Source organism: Diabrotica virgifera, chromosome 2, assembly GCF_917563875.1.
Source record: "Diabrotica virgifera virgifera chromosome 2, PGI_DIABVI_V3a".
Classification (NCBI taxonomy): Eukaryota; Metazoa; Arthropoda; class Insecta; order Coleoptera; family Chrysomelidae; genus Diabrotica; species Diabrotica virgifera.
The window spans coordinates 231791305-231813720 of NC_065444.1; the positions used below are offsets into that span (position 1 = coordinate 231791305).

At 31.1% G+C, this 22416-nt stretch overlaps 1 protein-coding gene across 2 annotated transcripts in view; it reads left to right on the forward strand.

Moving 5' to 3' along the window:
* Nucleotides 1-21714, forward strand: part of LOC114334023 (uncharacterized) — a 341942-nt gene extending 320228 nt beyond the window's left edge. The window contains exon 6 of one of the 2 annotated variants that reach the window (XM_050644347.1): nt 17896-21714. In XM_050644347.1, the coding sequence (XP_050500304.1) occupies nt 17896-18099 (204 nt within the window). In that variant the 3' untranslated portion in view covers nt 18100-21714. The remainder of the gene's footprint in view (nt 1-17895) is intronic. The other variant, XM_050644346.1, reaches the window with a different exon arrangement.
* Nucleotides 21715-22416: the final 702 nt, after the last annotated feature.

The window sequence follows — 22416 nt, forward strand, 5'->3', positions numbered from 1 at the left end:
AGAAAAAAAGTTGAAGCAAATGAAAAAAGAAGAAAATTTTACAAAACTGAACATGGGATGGCGATACGAAAATCATACAATGGAAAAATGCATCAAAAACGAAAAATTATTAGTGAATTAATGAATTTGGATTTAAATAAAAAGGCAGAACTGCAAAGAGAAACAATTTTAAAATTATTAGAATTATTATAATTTGTTAATAAATAAATAATAAGTAGCATCTTGGTATTTTATTTCGTAACACAAAAAACACTTTTCGAATGCGATAGCTCTTGGAATAGATTTAGAATTAGTCAAAGCTAGACTGTCTCATGTCTAAGGCTCATTTAATTTGTATTGAATTTTTGTTTAAGGTTGACTTAAATGTCCATCACAGTACTCCTCTGTCCAAGGTAAACTTTTCGTTTTTCATGCTTTTTATATAGGTGTCTTATACCAAAGCTCACACTCTAAATAACACTATTTTTGAATAAAATATACAGTCTAAATAACAGTATTTTTGAATAAGTCATCTGTCCAAGGTAAACTTTCCGTTTTCCATGCTTTTTATATGGGTGTCCTATGCCAAAACTCACAGCTAATATTGGGAATCGGGAAAGTTCGGGCATACTCGAACTACGCTCTAAGAACAAACGCTGAAGATTTTTTTTAATTGATATTTATTTTTATTTCCATACTAATTTTTAGTATTATTAACTACACAATCTACAAAAAAAAAAATTTTTCAAATACTTTTAATATTTAAAGTTACCGTAATTTTTTGGTAATTATTAATGTTTCACATGCTCTAAGAACAAACGTCGAAGATTTTTTAATTTATAATCATTTTTATTTCCTTACTAATTTGTAGTATTAACTACACAATCAAAAAAAAAATTAAAATTTTTCAAATATTTTTTAATATTCAAAGGTATGTACCATCTTCTTTTTTGTAGTAACTCCATTTTTAAATACACACTCGAGACATTTTCTTTTTTGTACCATGAGATTTTAACACTTTTTTAAGTCTCCTGTATTGCTTTACTCTATTATGTTTTATAATATTTTAGTATTAGAAGACCAATTTATACTAAGCTACAACGAATGTCTCTTTGGAATTATTGTGTTATCAGATACATAATATACACCTATCATAATCCTATAAAGCCAATCCAAATTCTACAAAAAAATCGTAATTACACGAGGTTAGAAAACTTCATAAAAATCAAAATAAATTAAGGATGTTACTCAACAGATTAAAAAGACAGTGAATAAAAATGGTAAATAGCAAAGTTTTCCGATAAAACTGCGTGAATTAGATTTTTTTTTCGCTAAATAGACAAATTCGTTGAAGTTTTTCAGAAATATTGTAAAAGAGGCTAAATATACTCAGTTTCTTGGACATTCAGCCAACAAGTTTTAATAGGATTCTGATATATTTGCCTTTTGTTATTTTGGTGATTTCTTTATATAATATGTATTTGTTGTGTCGATAGTTTTGCTTGTAAGATGTTTATTTCGTATCTCATGCACTCTGATATTCGTAATTTACTTGTTAGTTCTATTATGTATTGTTTATTTAGTTCGATATTTCTTTTTTTGTAAGATTTTAATGATACGGTGAAACAGTAAATTTTTCCAATAAATCTGGGTGAATTAGTTTTTTTTTGTTTATATAGTGTAACAACCTTTGGTGCGCCTCTTGTATGGCTTTTCCAATACTTGAATTTTGTATCTTGTACATACCGTATTATTTTCTTCCATAGACAAATGTATCATAATATGAAAGTTCTAATCTGATTCTGATATCTGTATCTTTGATATTTTTTAGTGACTTTGTTTACGTTGTGTCAGTAGTTTTACTTGTTCTAAATGCTTACTTCGTTTGGTTTGATGAATTTTTCCATAAATGAATTAGAAACCTGTTTAAATTGCAATTAAAATACCTGGAACAGACAATATTCATTATAGAATGATTAAGAAAATTCCCGATTGTAGTAATGGCGTTAGTGCAAATAAAGAATTATATCGACACACACCTCAAGTTTCCAGATGGTTGGTAAGAATATATTTAGTTCGAATTATTTTAAAACCGTCCAAAGATCCATCGAAACCAGAATCATACCAGGGTAAATTCTTAGAGTCATGCGTACTAAAAACATTCGAAAGAATGATTAAGTCACAATTAATAATGACATTATTTTCTACCTACGTATCGTGTATTTTTAGTGTTTTTTTTTGTATCTTTCGTAAAACAATAAGGAGCGCAAGAAAATTTATTATTTATTATTTTTATTATGAATAAGCCACATTTTTACTTTAAAATGAGTTCATTTTGACCTATCGATTTCCCTTTCGGAGATCATTCTCATAGTACAAATGTATTTGATTTTTTTTGATTGGATCAATAGAAGTTCGATTTTTTGCTTATTATTATCTTGTGTATACCCATAATAAGTAATTTTCTCAATCGGATTACTCTAATTATACTAAAAGACTTTTGCTTTGAAAATTTGCGACCTATTTCTATTAGATATCTTCCTTTTAGATATATTTTTTGTCTTTGTCATTTATATTGCACTAAGTCGAAGTTCTTCTTCATATCGATGAATTCAATTTGTTTTGTGCATGGGATTTTATTTGAGATCACATTTAAAACGTACTTTATAACAAAAATTTGTATTCTCCAACTGATTAGAACTCTAAATCTGGTTTGAAAATAATATGAGAAATTTCGGTGGTTTGGACTTAGCGAAAGAATTTATCTGATATGTATTGTAGGTATTAGCGATATAATGATAGATTTCGCAATTAGTGGCTTGCATATATTTGTACTTCATATACTGACATTTTGCACCTAGGGAGAGATAATGTAAATATTGAGAGTTGCATGGTAAAAATAAGAAGTTTACTAGTTTGGACATAATGAACGAACGCCTGTGTATAATAGTGTACGAAAGATTTGGATGTTTCTCAGTAAAAACGAAAATACTACAGCCCTTTTGACATGCTGATGTATTTGATTTTTATGCCTGACTAGAACTCTAAATCTGGTTTGCATACAGAGTGAGTTTTATCTATGGAAACACTCAATTATCTCGGAAACGGCTTGCAAGATTTTTATAGATTTTGGTGGGTAAGAATTTTTTGAGGCAGTCTATATTATAGTGACAATTACAATGTTGTCAGATTTTCCGTTTTTCTGGAAATCCAATGAACTTCCGTATTTCTAATAGAACAAGAAGTCGTTATTTGCGTTTTGAAGTCCTAAAGAAATACTGATTATTTTTCATGTTATTTTCCCTATACCTAAATGCCATAATTTCGAAGTTATTGCTACATTTATTAAAAAAATATAAGCAAATTATAAAAACCAATAGTATACAAAAGTATACGACACGATAGTATACGAAAAGTTTGGATGTTTCTTAGTAGAAACGAAAATACTAAAACCCTTTTGACATGCTGATGTATTTGATTTTTATGCTTGACTAGAACTCTAAATCTAGTTTGAAAATAATGTGAGAAATATCGGTGGTTTGGACTTAGCGAAAGAATTTATCTGATATGTATTTTAGGTATTAGCGATATAATGATAGATTTAGCAATTAATGGTTTGCATATATTTGTGTTCCATTTTGATACACTGATATTTTCTAGGGAGAGATAATGTAAATATTGAGAGTTGCGTGTTAAAAATAAGAGGTTTACTAGTTTGCACATATAGAAAGAACGCCCGTGTATAATATTTTACGAAAGATTTGGATGTTTCTCAGTAGAAAAGAAAATACTAAAGCCTTTTTGACATGCTGATGTATTTGATTTTTATGCCATTGTATTTGATTGGTTGAGGTACTGTAAGTTACGATTGGACCGAAAATACGTATCTAAGACCCTTTTGACATGATGTATTTTATTTTTCTGTCACTGTACTCTATTGGTTAAATCGTATCATTTGAGAATTCGTATGTCCCTATTGGACCAAGAGGACCGAAGATACGTAACTAAGGTCCTTTTAACATGATGCTGTATTTGATTTTTCTGGATTAGACCAATAGGATCGAAGATACAGAACTCCTTTTTTTAACATTCTGCTGTATTTGATTTTTCTGTGTCTGGTGGTTAAATCATTTGTATCTAATGCCTTTATGGCATGATGTTATGTTTAATTTTTCTATATTATTCAATTTATTAAATCACATGATACCTCGCATATCTCTCAGAGAGGGATGGATTGAACATATCAAAAGAATGCTTCTATTATATCTTATACGTTATCAGGGGCATTAGTTACGTATTTTCAGGATACAGCCAAAAGGGCATTAGTTATATCTTCTGTTTTATTGGTCCAATCGTGACGTAAAAGTCGGGCCTCCACCACAAAACGAGACAAAAATGAGCAGAATGGACCTTATATTTTTTTTTAAATTTCCCCAGCATCTGGGGAAAAATTGATTTTCTGTCTAACTCTAATGCACAGGCTCTTATGGGAGGCGCTGTTGCCAGATGTTGCGAAATGCCCAGTTTGTCAATAGATCTAGGGAAATTTTTTTGTGCGCCCATACCGGTGGGCACTACATACCTACAACTTTTATTTTCTATGCCTCTCTACGTTAAGCCATTTAGGCATGCCTACAACCTTTATTGCCCATGTCTCTCCTTACGTATATGCCTCTCTACGTTAAGCCGTTTAGGCACTACAGACCTACAACTTTTATTGTCTATGCCTCTCTACGTTAAGCCATTTATACATACCTACAACCTTTATTGTCCATTTCTCTCCTTACGTCTATGCCTCTCTACGTTAAGCCGTTTAGGCACTGTAATGCTACCACCGCTTAAACATAAATTACGTTACGGTCGTACATAAAATATAGTATGCAACTCGTAATGCTTAGATTTCTGCACGTGATTGGTTTAAATAACATATTATGTTATGGTCGTAGATAAAATATAGTATGCAGCTTGCAACGGATAGTTTATGTATTAAATAACGTATTCGTTACTACCCACACCTTTAACGTACCACAATCTCCAATCAGACCAATGCTAACGAGATGTATAGCGCCAACTATCGGATAATAGCTGAATTATGGTAGATTTCTTCGACGTAATGTCAAGGAAAATTGGATAAAAATGGCGAATTTGAATAAAAATTGACTAAAAATGGCGTCATTCAGCGGCTAATAGGTAAACTATGGTAGATTTCTTCGACGTAATGTCAAGGAAAATTGGGTTAAAAATGGTGAATTTGAATAAAAATGGCGAATTTGAATAAAAATGCCGAATATGTTACGGTCGTAGATAAAATATAGTATACAACTCGTAATGCTTAGATTTCTGCACGTGATTGGTTTAAATAACATATTATGTTATGGTCGTAGATAAAATATAGTATATGCAACGTGCCCCTTTCCACCGATCCATTTGTACGTCACGATCCAACACACCCCTTTCCAATACCTCACACGTCGGACCAATAACAACGGAGATATGCTTTAGTGCCGTTTTAGCTATGCCGCCATCTTTGTTTTTATGTTAACGTATTCGTTAGCCCCTCCCCTTTCCTATGATACCTCACATGTCACGATCGGACCAATAACAACGGAGATATGCTTTAGTGCCGTTTTGGCTATGCCGCCATCTTTGTTTTTTGTGTTAACGTATTCGTTACCCCCTCCCCTTTCCTATGATACCTCACATGTCACGATCGGACTAATAACAACGGAGATATGCTTTAGTGCCCTAATGTCAAGGAAAAATGGACTAAAAATGGCGAATTTAAATAAAAATACTGAAATGGAATAAAAATGGCGGATTGGTGGCGCCATCTAGCGGAAAATAACTATGGTAGATTCCATTATGGAAGATTCCTTGTGACGTCAGCATCTATCTCACTCTTACTCATTGGGAAGGTACTTCTCTCTCTAACACATTGATTTCCCTATCTCTGTAGTCGTAGTAACTTTGGTTATCTACTTTTCTAAATTAATTATTGTCTATTTATTATTTAGTTACGAATTACCGAAATAAAGTATACATTATTATACAAAGTATACATGAACCTGCCACAACAATACAGATTTTATTTCAACTTTTTTGAGATTATTTTTTTGAGAATAAATAAATAACCCTGATGTTTCAAAAATTAGATAATAAAAAGATATGAAGATAGACAAGGCGGAAACGGCGGGTTCGTTGGGAGATATTGATGAGATATTTTTGCATAATCACATTCGCGAGACATCACAGAATAAGGTTCAAGAAGTCGCCCACGTGAAAAGTGGGCCAATTTTTTTGTAACAATTTTTTTTAATCAAATTGCAAAAATCAATATTTTTGGCCCGGACTATTTTTTTTAGGTTTTTTGGACCATTCTGGACAAAATCTCTCTTATAATTTTTCTCTGAAGTTGATCTTTTTCGTGTTATAAGCAATTTAAAATTTGAAAAACGTGAAAATGGCCAATTTTAAGACTTAATAACTCGGAATTTACGGCGGCCGAACACGTGCATGGGGCTTATTATTATTACTTAAAAATAACAGCTTAGTAATAAAATAATGACAAAAATGTCTTCAGGATCTTGTAGGGGGGGCTTTAAACTTTGATTTAGTCATATATTGACTTTCATAATAATAACTTTTAACCGAGTTATTAAGCCTGGAAAATCGCCATTTTTCGTTTTTTTTTCTATTTTAAATTGCTTATAAGTCGAAAACGATCAACTTTAGAGAAAAATTATAAGAGACATTTTTTGCCCAGAATGGTCCAAAAAATTAAAGAAAAAATTGTTCGGGTCAAAAATATTGATTCTGGCAATTTGATTAAAAAAAAAATTGTTAAAAAAAAATTGGCCCACTTTTCACGTGGGCGACTTCCTGAACCTTATTCTGGGATATCTCACGAATGTGATTATGCAAAAAAATCTCATGGGAATATTTTTCCCTTCGAACCCGCCGTTTTCGCCTTGTCTAAGATCTACGTTCGAAAAAATAAATTTTTTAAATTTTTTCCACTCCCACAATGACTTTTTATATTAAAAAAATATAGAGTCCTTGTGCCGGTGGCGAAAAATATTTTTAGCTACTCATTTTGGACTTAAAATTTGTATTTTAATACAACGCAACTTTTTTTTTACCTCAGGTGTTTTTTTTTTACAGAAAAAAATTTTTCAGCCCACCCTAATATAGGTGCTCTATACTAATAACTTTTAACTGTAGAGAAGTACGGGAAAAATTAATTAATTAAATGAGGGAAGGTCAAATTACAATATTGGTTATAAACTTTAAGATAATAAGTTAAAATAAAATGAAATGCAATGAAATGTAGTTAAAGTTAATAGAAATATAAATAAAAGGGGTTGTTAAAGCTATTGGAAGTTGGTGTACGTTCAGAAAAGAATGTACATATTATTAAAAGATTGTGAGTACGTCTGTCTTTCTTCACTTCATTTGACCTTCCGACGACCAACCTTTTTTTGTTACACGGATGACCAAGGGGGGGAGGGGGGAAATGACCCCAGGTCAAAAATGACAATTAACAAAAAAATAAAGGTTTTTTTTTATTTTTTTATTTTATGGCATGGACTTTATGTCATTCAGCCAGTCACAACATGATTATTAGTGTCATGTTGAAATTACACGTAATAGACGGTATTTTACTAACACATTCGCGACCAACCGTCACACATGTGTGACGGTGAAGTTTTCGTAAGAACTGCTGACACATATGTGTGACACCAAACTTACGTGATAAAATGTAAAATAATTTTACCACGGTTTATCACAGTGGGTCTAAATTTGGCCACAGTCAACGTGGACGTTTAAAAAAATAAGAAATAAGCTATAAATTTATAGAAAGTATGTAAACGTCGAATACGAAAGTATCATTATTGTGTATAATTTAGAAAGGTAATATAACAATGTAACTTATTTATACACGGTGTAATACCTTATTATTTGTTCTAGACGTATTAACAACGTCAAAACGACATCCAAGTACATGAGACCTTCAATTAGAGGCCGAGATAGCTAGTAAGTAGTAGGGAAGTTAGTGAGTACAGAAATGCCGAAAATATTGAATATAAATTCGAGGAGGACCATAATGATGAAATATTTTATTCTAGTGGAAGTGAATATTCTCCTTCTCATTCTGGAAGAGAGACTGAGGATACTAGCAATGATGGGGGAGAGTCGAGCAATAATGGCGGTGAGTTAAGTAATGATGAGGGCGAAGCGAATGATGCAAATGAAAATGTGGTACAAGAAAATGATGAGGCGGACTGGCTTGATGTAGAGGAAGATATTGAGATACATCAGTTTACTGAACAAGAAAATATAAAAGTAGAAATTTCTGTTGATGCAACACGTACACAATATTTTTCATTACTATTTGATAAAGAGCTTTTGATAAAATCGTAGAGTGGACCAATCACAGAGCTGCTTCACGTAAAGAAAACCCTAATTTAAAAAAATATTCCTTTTTAAGACGCTGGATAGATATAAATATTGACGGCTCAAAAAATTTTTGGGTCTGCATATTAATGAGAAACATTAAATTTCCTTACTTACGTTTATACTGGAGCATAGATCCACTATATCACTTTTCAATATTTGGAAAAACTATGCCCAGATCCAAGCTTGAAGCTATTCTTGAAAATATGTATTTGTTTTTACAAGCCGGAAGACGTAGAAGTTCAAGATCGACTTCACAAAATTAAAAACGTTACGAGTCATATTATAAATAATATCTCTAACGTTTACTATCCAGGAGAGAACTTACGTCTTGACGAAGCCCTCTTACTGTGGAGAGGGCGGTTAATATTCCGACCGTATATGCCGAAAAAAAAACTAGTAAATATGGAATAAAAATTTATGAGATATTATTAGCTCTGATGGATTTTTACTATATGTATTTCCTAATCTACAGCGGCAAGGGGACAGTAGTAAATGAAATTGGGCATGCGTTTGAAGTAGTTCACAGGCTTGTTACTGAATATTTAGAGAAATGGAACACTATCTACATATTACAACAGTTATGAGCTTGCCAAGTTTTTACATAAAAAGAAGACCTACGTTTGTGGAACACTAAAAAGAATAGAAAAAGTAACCCAAAGAGTTTTATTACAAAAAAATTAAAGAAAGTAGAAGTCGTATGGCAAAGAAGAGGTCCAATCACAGTCACAGTATTAAAATGGAAAGATAAGAGAAATGTAATAATGATTTCATCCAAGCATGGTTCCGAAATGGTTGAAGTTGAAAATCGTAGAGGCCAGAAAAAGTTGAAGCCAGTAATGATACGTGACTACAATTCCTTTATGTCAGGAATTGACAGAATTGACCAGATGACTTCATATTATGGCACACCACGAAAAACTTTGAGATGATACATGAAAGTTTTCTTTCACTTACTAGATATTTGCATGTGGAATGGCAACTGGTTTTTGAATAAAAATAGGAACACGTCAAAGAAAACAATAATGCCGTACCTTCAGTTTAGAGACGAAGTGATCAAACATTTATTGGGACAAACACAACAGCCAAGCAGAAAAAAATTGTTGCGGCACACAACTTAAAAAAAGAAAATAAGCGGAAAAGATGTCGACAGTGCAGTGCAACCAACAAAAGGGCTGTCGCCTGGTACACATGCCAGGAATGTAAGGGAAGTGATGGACGGCCCATTGGGTTATGTGTTACACCCTGTTTTGCTGAGTGGCACAGAAAAGACAATTAAACTTATATGTTTTATTTTTTATTGGAAGTAATTTTTAGTTTTGTTAATGTTAAATAAATAAATGATTTTTTATAAGTAGTAGCTAAAAATGTATATGTCACATATGTGTGACACTTGGGTTATGTTCAAATTTTTATTACTATAAACTAGTGTCACATATGTGTGACGTTATCCAAAACAATTTTTTTTATAATCCTTGTTCAATCATAATACGCCTCCCCAAAAATGGTGGATTTGGCATGTTTCTTTCATGTAAAACCAAAATCAGTTTGACTAGACAGACCTAAAAATATGTTGGTCGCGAATGTTCATCAACTTCAGAATATATTTTTTATTCGTAAAATATAGGGAATTGTTTTTTAGTTCAAAATATGAGGATATCTAGAATGATATTAAAGTCAAATAAAAAAATAATGAGTTAAAAATTGAAAATACTTTTGAATTTATTAAAGAAAAGCATACGTTGGGGTCACAATTTCCCCCGCTTGGTCATCCGAAGGTTAAAAGATTATATTGGCCACCATATAGCCTATGTCAGATTTAATACTTAAAACATCGCATTCGGAAAAGAAGTCCTATCCCTATGACACTGGAAGGGCTAAGAATTCCATCACAAAAATTTTACTTTACGGGACAATTTCAGAATATTCAATATTTTTGCCATAAATAATATTTGAAGTTTGACTCTTTTGTGTTACTATCGACAATAAATTTTCTATTGGGGAAGTGAATAGTTAAATGGCAATTTAGAAACGAAGCTACTTAACCCTATATGGCGTATTGTGTACATTACCCGTCCTAGATCTAATGTCGTTTAATCTTGCATATATGCAACTTAATTATTGTAATTCCTCCACGCACTGATCTCATTAATTATATGGCAGATTGTTGTAACGACTAATATTTTGTAAACCCGGTAGTGTGTTGGTACCCATAGTCCTAAATTATATTTTACATGCAATAGGTACATGCAATAAATCTGACCCAAATTCTTTTTCCTTTTTTAAACGGTTTACAGCATTTTTTAAATCTAGTTGGTCATGCTACATATCAAAAAACGGTTACTAAACAATATTTTACTATTTCCAGCCAGTTTTATTATTGGCGCCTTATTTAACACATTAATTATCCAGTTAACTAATAAAATTGCAATGTACTATTGATGTGTGTAATTGTAAGTAATTGACAGTTTGGTAAAAATAGCTAATGCTACTCCTTTATTAGCAAGGAAGCATGTCATGTTTTATGATATAAGGAGTAATGTTGTGTAAAAGGCGCTTCACGTAAATGTCCACTATAATTTAAAATATATCATGGCTTACTAACTGTTTTATGCAATTCATTTAAGAAGATATAAATCAGAAATAAATATGTGAGATGAAGTCAAGAATTTATATAGCCAGTGTAAAACATAATATAACGATTTATGCATCAGAAACAAAACGCGACACAACACAAAGACTACTGGAAACGGTAGAGATGAGAGCACTGAGAACAATTACGAATAATAAACGTAGGAATTCAAAGAGAAGTGAAGATATAATTTAGAAAAAAGTTAGAAGCGCAGTGTATAAACGAATGGACATTAAATAGGAAAAAGAATAGAATAACCACATAAACAGAATGGGGAGACCCGTGTGGCTAAAATAGCAAGAGATAAACCACCAATCGGTAGAATAAGTTTATTTTATTTATTTATAGTAAATAGAAATGACCTGGCCTCTTGAGACTAATCCAGGTCGTTTCCTGATGGGACTACAATAGTTGATACACATAATTTTTATTTTAACAATTTTCTAATTTAATTTAACTAATTAATAATGGCCCTAATCCATTACTAATTCTGAAAATTATAAATTACAAATAATTCTAATAAACAATTTTAATAAACAATTTTACACAATTTTAATAAAAAAATATAATATTTAATTTTTTTTATTAAAATGTTTTTTGTGAAAACATAATTTTTATAGGGCTTCCAGTTGTGTAGGTCTATTTGACTAGTATAATATTCCCAATGGTATTTCTGTGAACCTCAGACCCTTAGCCGAAAATATTCACTGAGTTTTAAAATTTCAAGTTTTTAGCTATATTTTTTTTTGTTTGATTAATAATTTTTTATTTTTTATTTATTTTATTCTATTTTATATTTAATATTAATTTTTAATTTTTTATTATATAAATATTTATTTAGTTATACCATTATTTTATTCCATATTTTTATACATAATTTTAATTTTTTATTTTATAATTTCTTATTCGAATTCATATAGGTTGGATATTTACTTGATTTCTTCTTCATCTGATATTATATAATTCTAATTGTTTCTTTGATATTATGTCCGCTAAATTATTTAGTGTACTATATAATTCTTCATTTTGTATTATATTTTCTATATTTATGCCAACAAGGTCTTTTCCTCATTCTTTGTAATTCTTGTGTATTTGTTTGGCTTTCGTAATTAAATAATATGTGTTCTGGTGTGCCTATTTCTCCACATTCACAATATTCATCATCTTTTAAATTAAATCTATGCAGGTATGTAGGGTACGGACCGTGCCCTGTAAGAGAATCCTTTTTTTGGGTCCCATTAATCCTATCAATCCTTTTTTTGGGTTAAAATAATTTGGTATATTATTTAAATTTGGAATAAAATGATAGAGACGTCTTACTTTAGGGGAATTATCCCATTAGTCTTGCCATAGGTAGAAGAGTATTAGACGACCACCCAAAAGATGGAGTGACAGCCTTTTATAGAGGTATCAATCCTCCAATGAACAAGCAGAATGGCTTATTGATGGCGGTTGTTAACAAAACACCGGTTTTCGATTATTCCACAAAGCGATGTTCGTTTTTTTAATCAATAGCTAATAGGTACCCATTATAGTACTAGTTCCGAATATAGGTCGATCTATGCCCATCTGCTTGCCGGATGAAACATTGTTTTTATTAAATTTCATACATAGACAAATATTTCTAGCATGGGTTCCCTATCAAAATCGTCTCATAGCTATCCTTAAGGGGGGGGGGCGTAGGGGTTGAAATCAATATTTAAAGGACATTTTTTTGAAAGTATGGTAGAAATATTCTATTTTTAAATTAAATAGGCATCTTTAGTACAATTCATAGATTATTCAAGAAAAAAATCAAAAGAAAAATATTGAAAAATAAGCCAACTGTGGCAAATTTTTGAAGACACCTCAAAATATAATGAATTTTGCGGTGGGCATCAGAACTCACCATTGGATCATGGTAAACAAAAAATACAAAAAGGTTTTATTAATTTATGAGTTTTTCGAGGTAACGCTGTCGACTTTTTTAGTTTTATCGAATTTTAACTTTTTGATATCACTCAGAAGTCAAAACAACGAATTTTTTTTGCAAAAAAGGGTGAAAATCAACATAAGTATTTATTATTGTTAAACAAAAAATAGGCATACAACAAGAAATATCTCGACAGCATTTCCTCAAGGAGTGTCTCAAGAAAATATATACAAAATTCCAGGTGTGTTTGTCAAGTAGATTTGAGTTACAATGTCTACAGCCTTTGAAAAAAGCAGTTTTGAGAAAACGCGTTTAAAGTATTGTCAACTTTTATTTTCAATTTTATTTGTCTGTCAAATCGTAAAGTGATGCACAGCGGAATATGTTCTTGAATTGCGGAGTAATTTACAAACAAAAATGAGAACAGCTGTTGACCGTTTCTCACTACGTTCAAGCGCGCTGGCGCGAACTTGCTGCAAAGCGAGTCGAAGGTAGGGAGGTAGGGAGATAGTGTTGAATATCCTTACCTTCGACTCGCTTTGCAGCAAGTTCGCGCCAGCACGCTTGAACAACGGTCAACAGCTGTTCTTAATTTTGTTTTTGAAAATTACTCCGCGATTTAAAAAGATATTCCGGTGTGCATCATTTTACGATTTGACAGACAAAAATGAAATTGAAAATAAAAGTTGACAATACTTTAAAAACGTTTTTTAAACCGCTTTTTTCAAAGGCTTTAGACATTGTAACTCAAAAACTACTTGACCGACCCACCTGGAATTTTATATTTTCTTTTGACATTCCTTGAGTTAATTCTGTCAAGATATTTTTTGTTTTATGCATATTTTTTTTAACAATAATAAATATGTTGATTTTCACCCTTTTTGCAAAAAACATTCGTTGTTTTGATTTCCGAGTGATATCAAAAAGTCAAAAGACGATAAAACTAAAAAAACTCGACAGCGTTACCTCGAAAAACTTACCATGAGCTAGTGATGAGTTCTGATGTCCACCGCAAAATTCATTATATTCTGAGGTTTCTTCAAAAATTTTCCACCGTTGGCGTATTTTTTAATATTTTTCTTTGAATTTTTTCTTGAATAATCCATGAATTGTACTAAATATGCCTATTTAATTTAAAAATAAAATAATTCTACCACACTTTCAAAAAAATGTGCTTTAAATATTGATTTCAACCCCTACGGCCCCCCTTAAGGATAGCTATGACACGATTTTGATAGGCAACCCATGCTAGATATATTTGTCTATGTATAAAATTTAATATAAACAATGTTTCATCCGGCAAGCAGATGAGTACAGATCGACCTTTATTCGGATCTTAGACTATTAGGTTATAATGTTATATTTTACACTTTAGTTTGTTATTCTTCATTCGAATTAGTATCAATATTATCGATATCAATACTATTGAAAGAATATACCGATACCAAGGTAATCAATCGATATATAAATGGTTCGGGATGGCTTCTATTCTAGAAGTTCTAGCAGGGCATATCTGGATTTATTTCTTACAATATTTCTGAAGTCTTTTAGGTTATTTTTTATTTTTCTGAGGACCTCCTCATTTACTTCTCGTCAGTCGAGTTCTTCAATATTTTCCTATATGGCAACATCTCACCTGCTTTTTCTATATATATCATTTTCTACATATATCTGTGTTCAAGATTCATGACTCAACACGGTAAAAAAGGACAGAAAAGACCGCAAGCAAGAAATTTGATTCAACCCGGCCTGTGAGAAATGTGCGCCCTATCGAAAAGCACATTCGGGTGTAACAATTTATTGTCGGTCCTCATTCGGTTGAAGGTGGATCTAACTTTTTCGATGAGCGCTGTCATATTCTAGTTGTTGGTCCAGTATTCATTCATTATAGTGCCAAGGTAGCTGTAGGGTTTAATTTATATAGATTTGACCTTTTGTTATCTGTATATTGCTAAATATCATGAACTTTGTGCTCCATTTTTTCAGCAATTCGCAATTTTGGCACACTGATGAAAAGACAGTCGATTTATACACTGTTTATCGTCCAGCCAATACTAGGATTGAGTAGTGATATGTACCAGCTGTCTAGCTGATTATGGTTTAGCTTTTATATAAGCTTATAGACGTTTCTCTGTAAATGTCGATTAATATATGGACCCCATAATATATAAAAACTTCCCCTTTATTTTTCTGATTTCATTATTTTCTCCAGAGGTAACTATCCGGTTTTTCACCGGTTATTATTTTAAAAGGAAAATACTGGTTATAACCGGAACAAAAAAAACCGGAAAAGCCGATTATTATGGAGTAAAAGAAAGGGTTTTAGGTTATAACCGGTAGGTTTTTCCCATCCCTATAATAGCTTATAAAGAGAAGGAAGAAGAAAAATAAATATGTAGATGATAATCATCAAACATTCGATATAAAACTGAAATAAAATAAAAATTCGAATTATCATGTTGAAGCCCCCTTTGCCTCTACAATAATATGTTAAATGCTAATATTTAGGTATATTTTGCTTGTGTACAACTGTTCTTTGTTTAATATCTCCTCTTTCTACTTTTTAACAAGCTACATATTTATGTGTAACGTCTTTTGAGTAATTTTAGTGATACCTACATTTTTTTAAAATTAAATTCGCGATGTTAAGTCACAATGACGATCTCTCGTGGATTTCAGCAGAACCAGCTTCGAGTGTGTTTTCAATGTCAAACGCTGAGCGTACATGCTAATATTCATTATTTATTTTTACATATTTTTTTACAAATAGTATATACAACATCGACGCCAAGTTATATTGAAAGGTGAAGATTCCATGTTAATCATTATACATATACGGCAATTTTTCAACTACCCTATAGGCCATTCAGTATGTGGAACAAAAATAACACTTTATTGTTTGAATACGAGTGAGACACAATACAATACACACATTTGGAGTAGCGAGTTTGACATTTAAACAGTGTTGCTATATTTTCGTTACATCATTCATCATTCCTTCTAAACTATTAGTCAGATAAATGTGTGTAAAATAATATTTAAATCTACTACGATTTATTGTAGAATGAAAATTAATATTGCCCCAATAAAACTTAAATAAATTAGTCATGTAACTGTTGTTTTTAAACGATTCCATTAATTACTTGATTAATTAACAAAGAAACAAACTTTGTTTAGCTTACGCTCTTGCCACACATCAATTCCTCAATTCAGTGTTCTTTGATAATTAATCAAGTAATTAATGAAATCGTTTCAAAAACAAAAGTTGCATGACTCTTTCATTTAAGTTTTATTGGGGCAATATTAATTTTCATTATACAATAAATAAATCGTAGTAGCTTTAAATATTATTTTACACTCATTTATCCGACTAATATTTTAGAAGGAATGATGTAACAAAAATATAACAACACTGTTTAAATGTCAGACTCGCTACTCCAACATGCGTCTATTGTGTCTTACTCGTATTCAAACAATTAAGCGTTATCTTTGTTTCACATACTGAATGGCCTATTTGAAAAATTGCCGTATCTGTATATTGTCCAATAATTAATTTAAATCATATAAAACTAAATAATGAATCAAAAAACAGTAAAATCCTTTATAAAAGGTATATATTTAAAATCAATAAAAAGGGCTACATCACAATCAGATAACTAGTTTTCGACTGGTTTACCAGTCATCATCAGTGCTTATCTAAAATGAATATAACCTGGTAAAATAATGCAAAGATTTTGAAATTTTGACTACGGTTAAGAAAAGTTGTAGGTTATACTCACGTGAAGTTTACATGCTAACCACCAAGATATATTATAACAAAAATATGAAGGTAAAAGCCCTGTATAAGTAAAAACATCGATTGAAATTGCTAACTTAAGCTTGGATGCTTGAAATATTTTTACTAATATGCCCCAGGTAACATCTGAGCTGTGATTTGACTTGTTCACATGGTGGAAGTGTGGCAGCAAGTGACAATGAAATAGATAGAAACCTCCGAGCGATGACAAGACAGAATTGACAGTTCCACAGGAAGTTGAATAATTAACTTGTCATATTTAAAGACTATGATGTACATCTTGTTAAAATTAGAAATGATGTAACAACACACTCTATTGTGAAAATTATCATTTAAAATCCAGTAAACTAGATGTTGTAGTTAAAAATGTATTCACGTGTACTGTTAGTGGAGGTGGTTAATATGACAGGTTATTATGACAAGTTAATTTTTCAACTGCCTGTGGAACTGACATTTCTGTCTTGTCATCGTTCGGAGATTTCTATCCATTTCATTCTCACTTGCTGCCACACTTCCACCATGTGAACAAGTCAAATCACAGCTCAGATGTTACCTGGGGCATATTAGTAAAAATATTTCAAGCATCCAAGCTTAAGTTAGCAATTTCAATCGATGTTTCCTTGACGGATTACTTATAAAGGGATTTGACTCTCATATTTTTGTTATATTATATCTTGGTGGTGAGGGTGAGCATGTAAACTTCACTTTAGTATAACCTACAACTTTTCTTAACCGTAGTCCAAACTTCAAAATCCATTATTTTACCAGGTTATATTCATTTTAGGTAAGCACTGATGATGACTGATAAACCAGTCGAAAACTAGATATGTGATTGTGATGTAGCCCTTTTTAGGGAGTTGAAATACATATATACCTTTTATAAAGGATTTGACTGTTTTTTGTATTACATGGTATACAGCCAACTACAGGAAAACTTTTTCCTTGTGGATTTTTAAAAAATAATGAATATTACTTATTTTAAATGAATGTGCGCACAGCGTTTTCCATTGAAAACACCCTCAAAGCTAGTTCAGCCGAAATCTACGGGAGGTCGTCGCTGTGACTTAACATCGCGAATTGAATTGAATTGAATTGAAATATGAATAATTCTTAATGTTTTAGCCTGGTGGTCGACCCGAAGCAGACTTCACGTTGGACGTGCCACGATCTGAACATCTCCTAAAACGAATGCAAAACGACAAGAAGTGGAGATGCCGATGTAGACTGCTTACTTCCTTTTTTGGCCTAATATTTTTCTTGTTGTCCGTAATGGCAGTCAGCCTGATCCTCACGAGGGGAAAGAGGATGTTCGGCTCAATGGTGTAGGTAAAGAGTGATACTGACTTGACCAATGAATATACATATTATTTTCTGTGGTTCCTTATTTTTTTGAAAAATGATTTGGAATTGTTTTTAAATATTTATTTAATATACTTCTCCCAGAAGAATTTGGAATTGTTTTTAAATATTTATTTAATATACTTCTCCCAGAAATTAACGCACCACCACCTTGAAAATGGGTCATTTTTGATGTCTTGAATTTGATAAAGCTGTTGTCTGATTTAAGTGATTTTTTAATATGTTATAGCCTTATTCTTGAACAATATCGATGTAATGGCTAATATTGTTGCTAGATAGGTAAACTGTCATTGAATACCGGGTGTAACCAGTACCAATAAAACTGTGTTTTCTTCTTGAAGTTCGCATCACACTGTGGAGTATTGTAGCACTTATAAAATACTGAAATTAAAACCCAAGTATAGCCCCACGTTTTTTTAATATTCTGTTTTTTCCTTTATCGTACTACATACGTAGCATAATAGATAAAGTTATAGGATCGTGCAAATTTTTTTTTTTCAGATTTCACTTTTTTTCGACGTTTTGAGTCCCCCTGAGTCTAAAAAGCAAATAAAAACATGTCGGAAATATGTACCTACGTACGTACGCGTACGTATGTCGCCACCGCCCAGCAAAAACTACTGGACCGATTTCGATGAAATTCGGTATGAGTAAGTTTAAGAGAATTTTGTCGAGAAACTAAGCTTTTAACAAAACCTCTTAAAGTTATAGTTAGTTCAAAGTTAGCTCATTAATAGGTAAATAGAAATACGGAATTTAACATTTCCAAATTAAAATGGCGGCCAACATGGGAAACCGCCCAACCGATACATTTCCTTACCTATCTAAAAACTTGTTCAAGATAAGTTTAATTTGAAAAAGTCGTTATATAGCCTAAAGATGGGGCTATAGGAAGAATCTTATCGTTTTTCAGAAAAAGTTATGGGTTGCCTATATTTAAGGGGTGAAAATTTGACATAACTTTGAACTAGATTTTCTCAAAAATTGCTTCAAGGAATTTGTTTATTTTTTGATATATTTTTGATATCCTATCGGTTAATTGAAAGACATTAGTCAGATTTTTTAACTTCCTATAGGAGGGGAGTTATGACTCTTTTATAAAAAAATATTCGAGTGCCCGTAACTTCCTCTATAATAGAATCTAAAATTTTAAATTTGGCAGACACATATGGTATTTTATTATCTATTATCACAATAAATTTTACCCAAAATATGGCTTCCGGTTGAACCAGAAATGAAAAAAAAATCTTAATTTTTTAGATATCCTTTATATTTTTACATATTTTAAAAGAATGCAAAATTACCTTTCCAATGACATAAAACTTGTTGCTATAGCTTAAAAACTCGAAAAGTTACAGTAAATAGAAATTTTGCTATAATCTTGTGTGTCCTCTCTACCGCGATCATAGCATTACCGCGAGCATTATTATGGGGCAGTCAATGATGGTATTTGGCTCCGAATTCCATCCTACTACATCGATGTACTTGACATTTTCACAGTAAGTAGGGAATAGCTAAAGAAACACAATCTACCCTATATACCATGGCACTTTTTTATCTTGGGGCGGTTCCCACCCCTTCAAGGGGTTGGAAAATTTGTTGGTCAAAATAACCAGGAATAAAAAAGTGGCTAAAGAACCTACCTCTAAGCAAAAACTGGTCTATACTTTTTTTTGAGAACTCAATACTTTTTGAGTTATGCGTAGTTGAAAACTGGCTATTTTTATTGAAAACTGACACCTTTTCGGACGGTTTTTTGTGAATACCTTAAAAACTATGCATCGAACTAAAAACACTATCTAAAACATTTTTTAGATTATAAATAACAAGAGATTCGTTCGGTAAAAAGTTTACTTTAACGACCAACCAAGTTTTTCATCAATCCAGGGTGTTTTTAAACAAGTATGGAAAGCTTTAAGGGGTAATTCGGCTTGAAAAAATAATTGAAAAAGACTGAATGACTTGTACACACTTCTAAGTAGGTCAAACCGGCAAACAGGTGTGTGTTCTCAAAAAAATTGATAGTGTGTAAAAAATTATTTTATATACACTATCAATTTTTTTTGAGAACATACACCTGTTTGCAGGTTTGACCTGCAAAAATAATGACAGTTTGCTTGATAAACGTATGTCCGCAAATTCTTCGTTTCCGAGATAGAGGATGTTGAAATTTTTCTTATAAACTAACGATCTATTTATTGCTCTAAAACTGGTTCAGATGTGCAAATGAAATTTGATGGGTTTTAAGAGGTAATTATCTCTCATTTTTGACATAAAATTAAGGATTTAATGTTCTCCATTGCGGGCATACTCGTAATATGATCCGTATGCGCGCCAATGGCGAATATAAAATTCTCAATTGTATGTCAAAAAATGCGCAATAACCATCTCTTACAACCCACCAAATTTCATTTGAATATCTCAACCGGTTTTAGAGCAATAGACAATCGCCAGTTTGTAAGAAACGATTCAACACCCCCTATCTCGGAAACGAAACATTTGCGGACATAAGTTTATCAAGCAAACTGTCATTATTTTTTCATGCAGAATTACCCCTTAAAGTTTCCGATACTTATTTAAAAACACCCTGTATTGATGAAAAACTTGGCTAGTTGTTAAATTACGTAACTTTTTTATTATCCAAAATAGACGAATGAATCAAAAAACAGAATGTTGAGAAAACATGAATCTATAGTTGGGTTTCAATTTCAGTTTTTTTTAGATGCTAGAATATATCCCACAGTGTGATGCGATGTTTGAGAAAAAAACACAGAGTAATATTGTTAAAGAATAAGGCTATATCATATTAAAACAATCACTTAAATTGGACAACAGGTTTAGGAAATTCAAAACATTAAAAATTATCCATTTTTAAGGTGGTGGTGCGTTAATTTCTTGGAGAAGTGTAGAAGAAATCTAAATAAACTACCCGTCAAATGTTACAAATATCGTCAGTGTTCAAAAATGAAAATTCACTGTAATTTTACTTAAAAATTATCTTTTCTCTTTGACGTTTAGAGTTCGTTTGAAAGTCATTATCAAAATTCAAAACGTGTAATTTATGTTTTGAGAACGATTTCCGTTTTAGGAAAAATATTTTATCACCTTCCACTTCCATTTTTTACGAAGGCTTTTAAGTTGGTAGTAGATTTTTGACAGAAAAGAGATACAATAAGTTAACTTAGAATAATAATAATGAAAAAACGAATAATTAATATTTGTTATTTCATTATTTCAAATACTTCCTCTTAGGCTATTGATTAAATTCAAAATAAGATAGCTAAAAGGAACTACAACATTAACGGGGTTTTATTATTTCATATAGTCAATGGACATCTATATATGAAAAACCGCGGAGTGCTACCATTTAAAGTGGTGCGTTTTTGAGAAATGGGTGAATTAGTCTCTGGGCACAGGTTACATTAGGGTGAGTTCTATGCACTTTTGGTACAAACATATCTACATAAAAATTGTTCCTGGTTAAATTTCGTATCTAAATATCACCATTTAAAGTCAATGGTACTTTTTTTTACAAAAATATATTCAAAAGAAAAAGCACAAAATAACCCAAAAGAAAGAAATTTTGTTTTTTGTCCCATAACTTTTGTCCACGAGGATATAGATATAGACATTGCTTTACAGAAAAAAAATCTACATATTTTTTCTTTAAAATGTTGTTTAGTAGAGGTAATTAGGATTTATAGTTTTCGAGATATGATTTTTCAAATTTCGCCACTCACAGCAATTTTGGGCAATTTTCCTTGTTATTTCGCAAATATTGTTCTGTAACTTTTTTCTACGTAACTTTAGGTATATACAATGTACACGTAATAGAAATAGAAATCAATTACCTTTAAGATGGTCTACTGTATAATGTTGTACGACTTTTTTTTAAAGAGATTATGGTTTTTAAATGTTTTATACTTTTAACGATTTTTTATAATATAATATAAAAATAAAATAGTATTATTATATAATATATTATATATTATATAATATTATATTATATATTATATATTATATATTATATATTATATATTATATATTATATATTATATATTATATATTATATATTATATATTATATATTATATATTATATATTATATATTATATATTATATATTACATATTATATATTATATATTATATTATAATACCTAATATAAAAAACATATCTATTATTTTTTACGATTATTTTTGAAATTTCTCATAACTTTTTTCTTGTACATGAATATACTATATATTGCTCAATAAAGATGGCTTACTTTCTGTTCTTTAAAATGG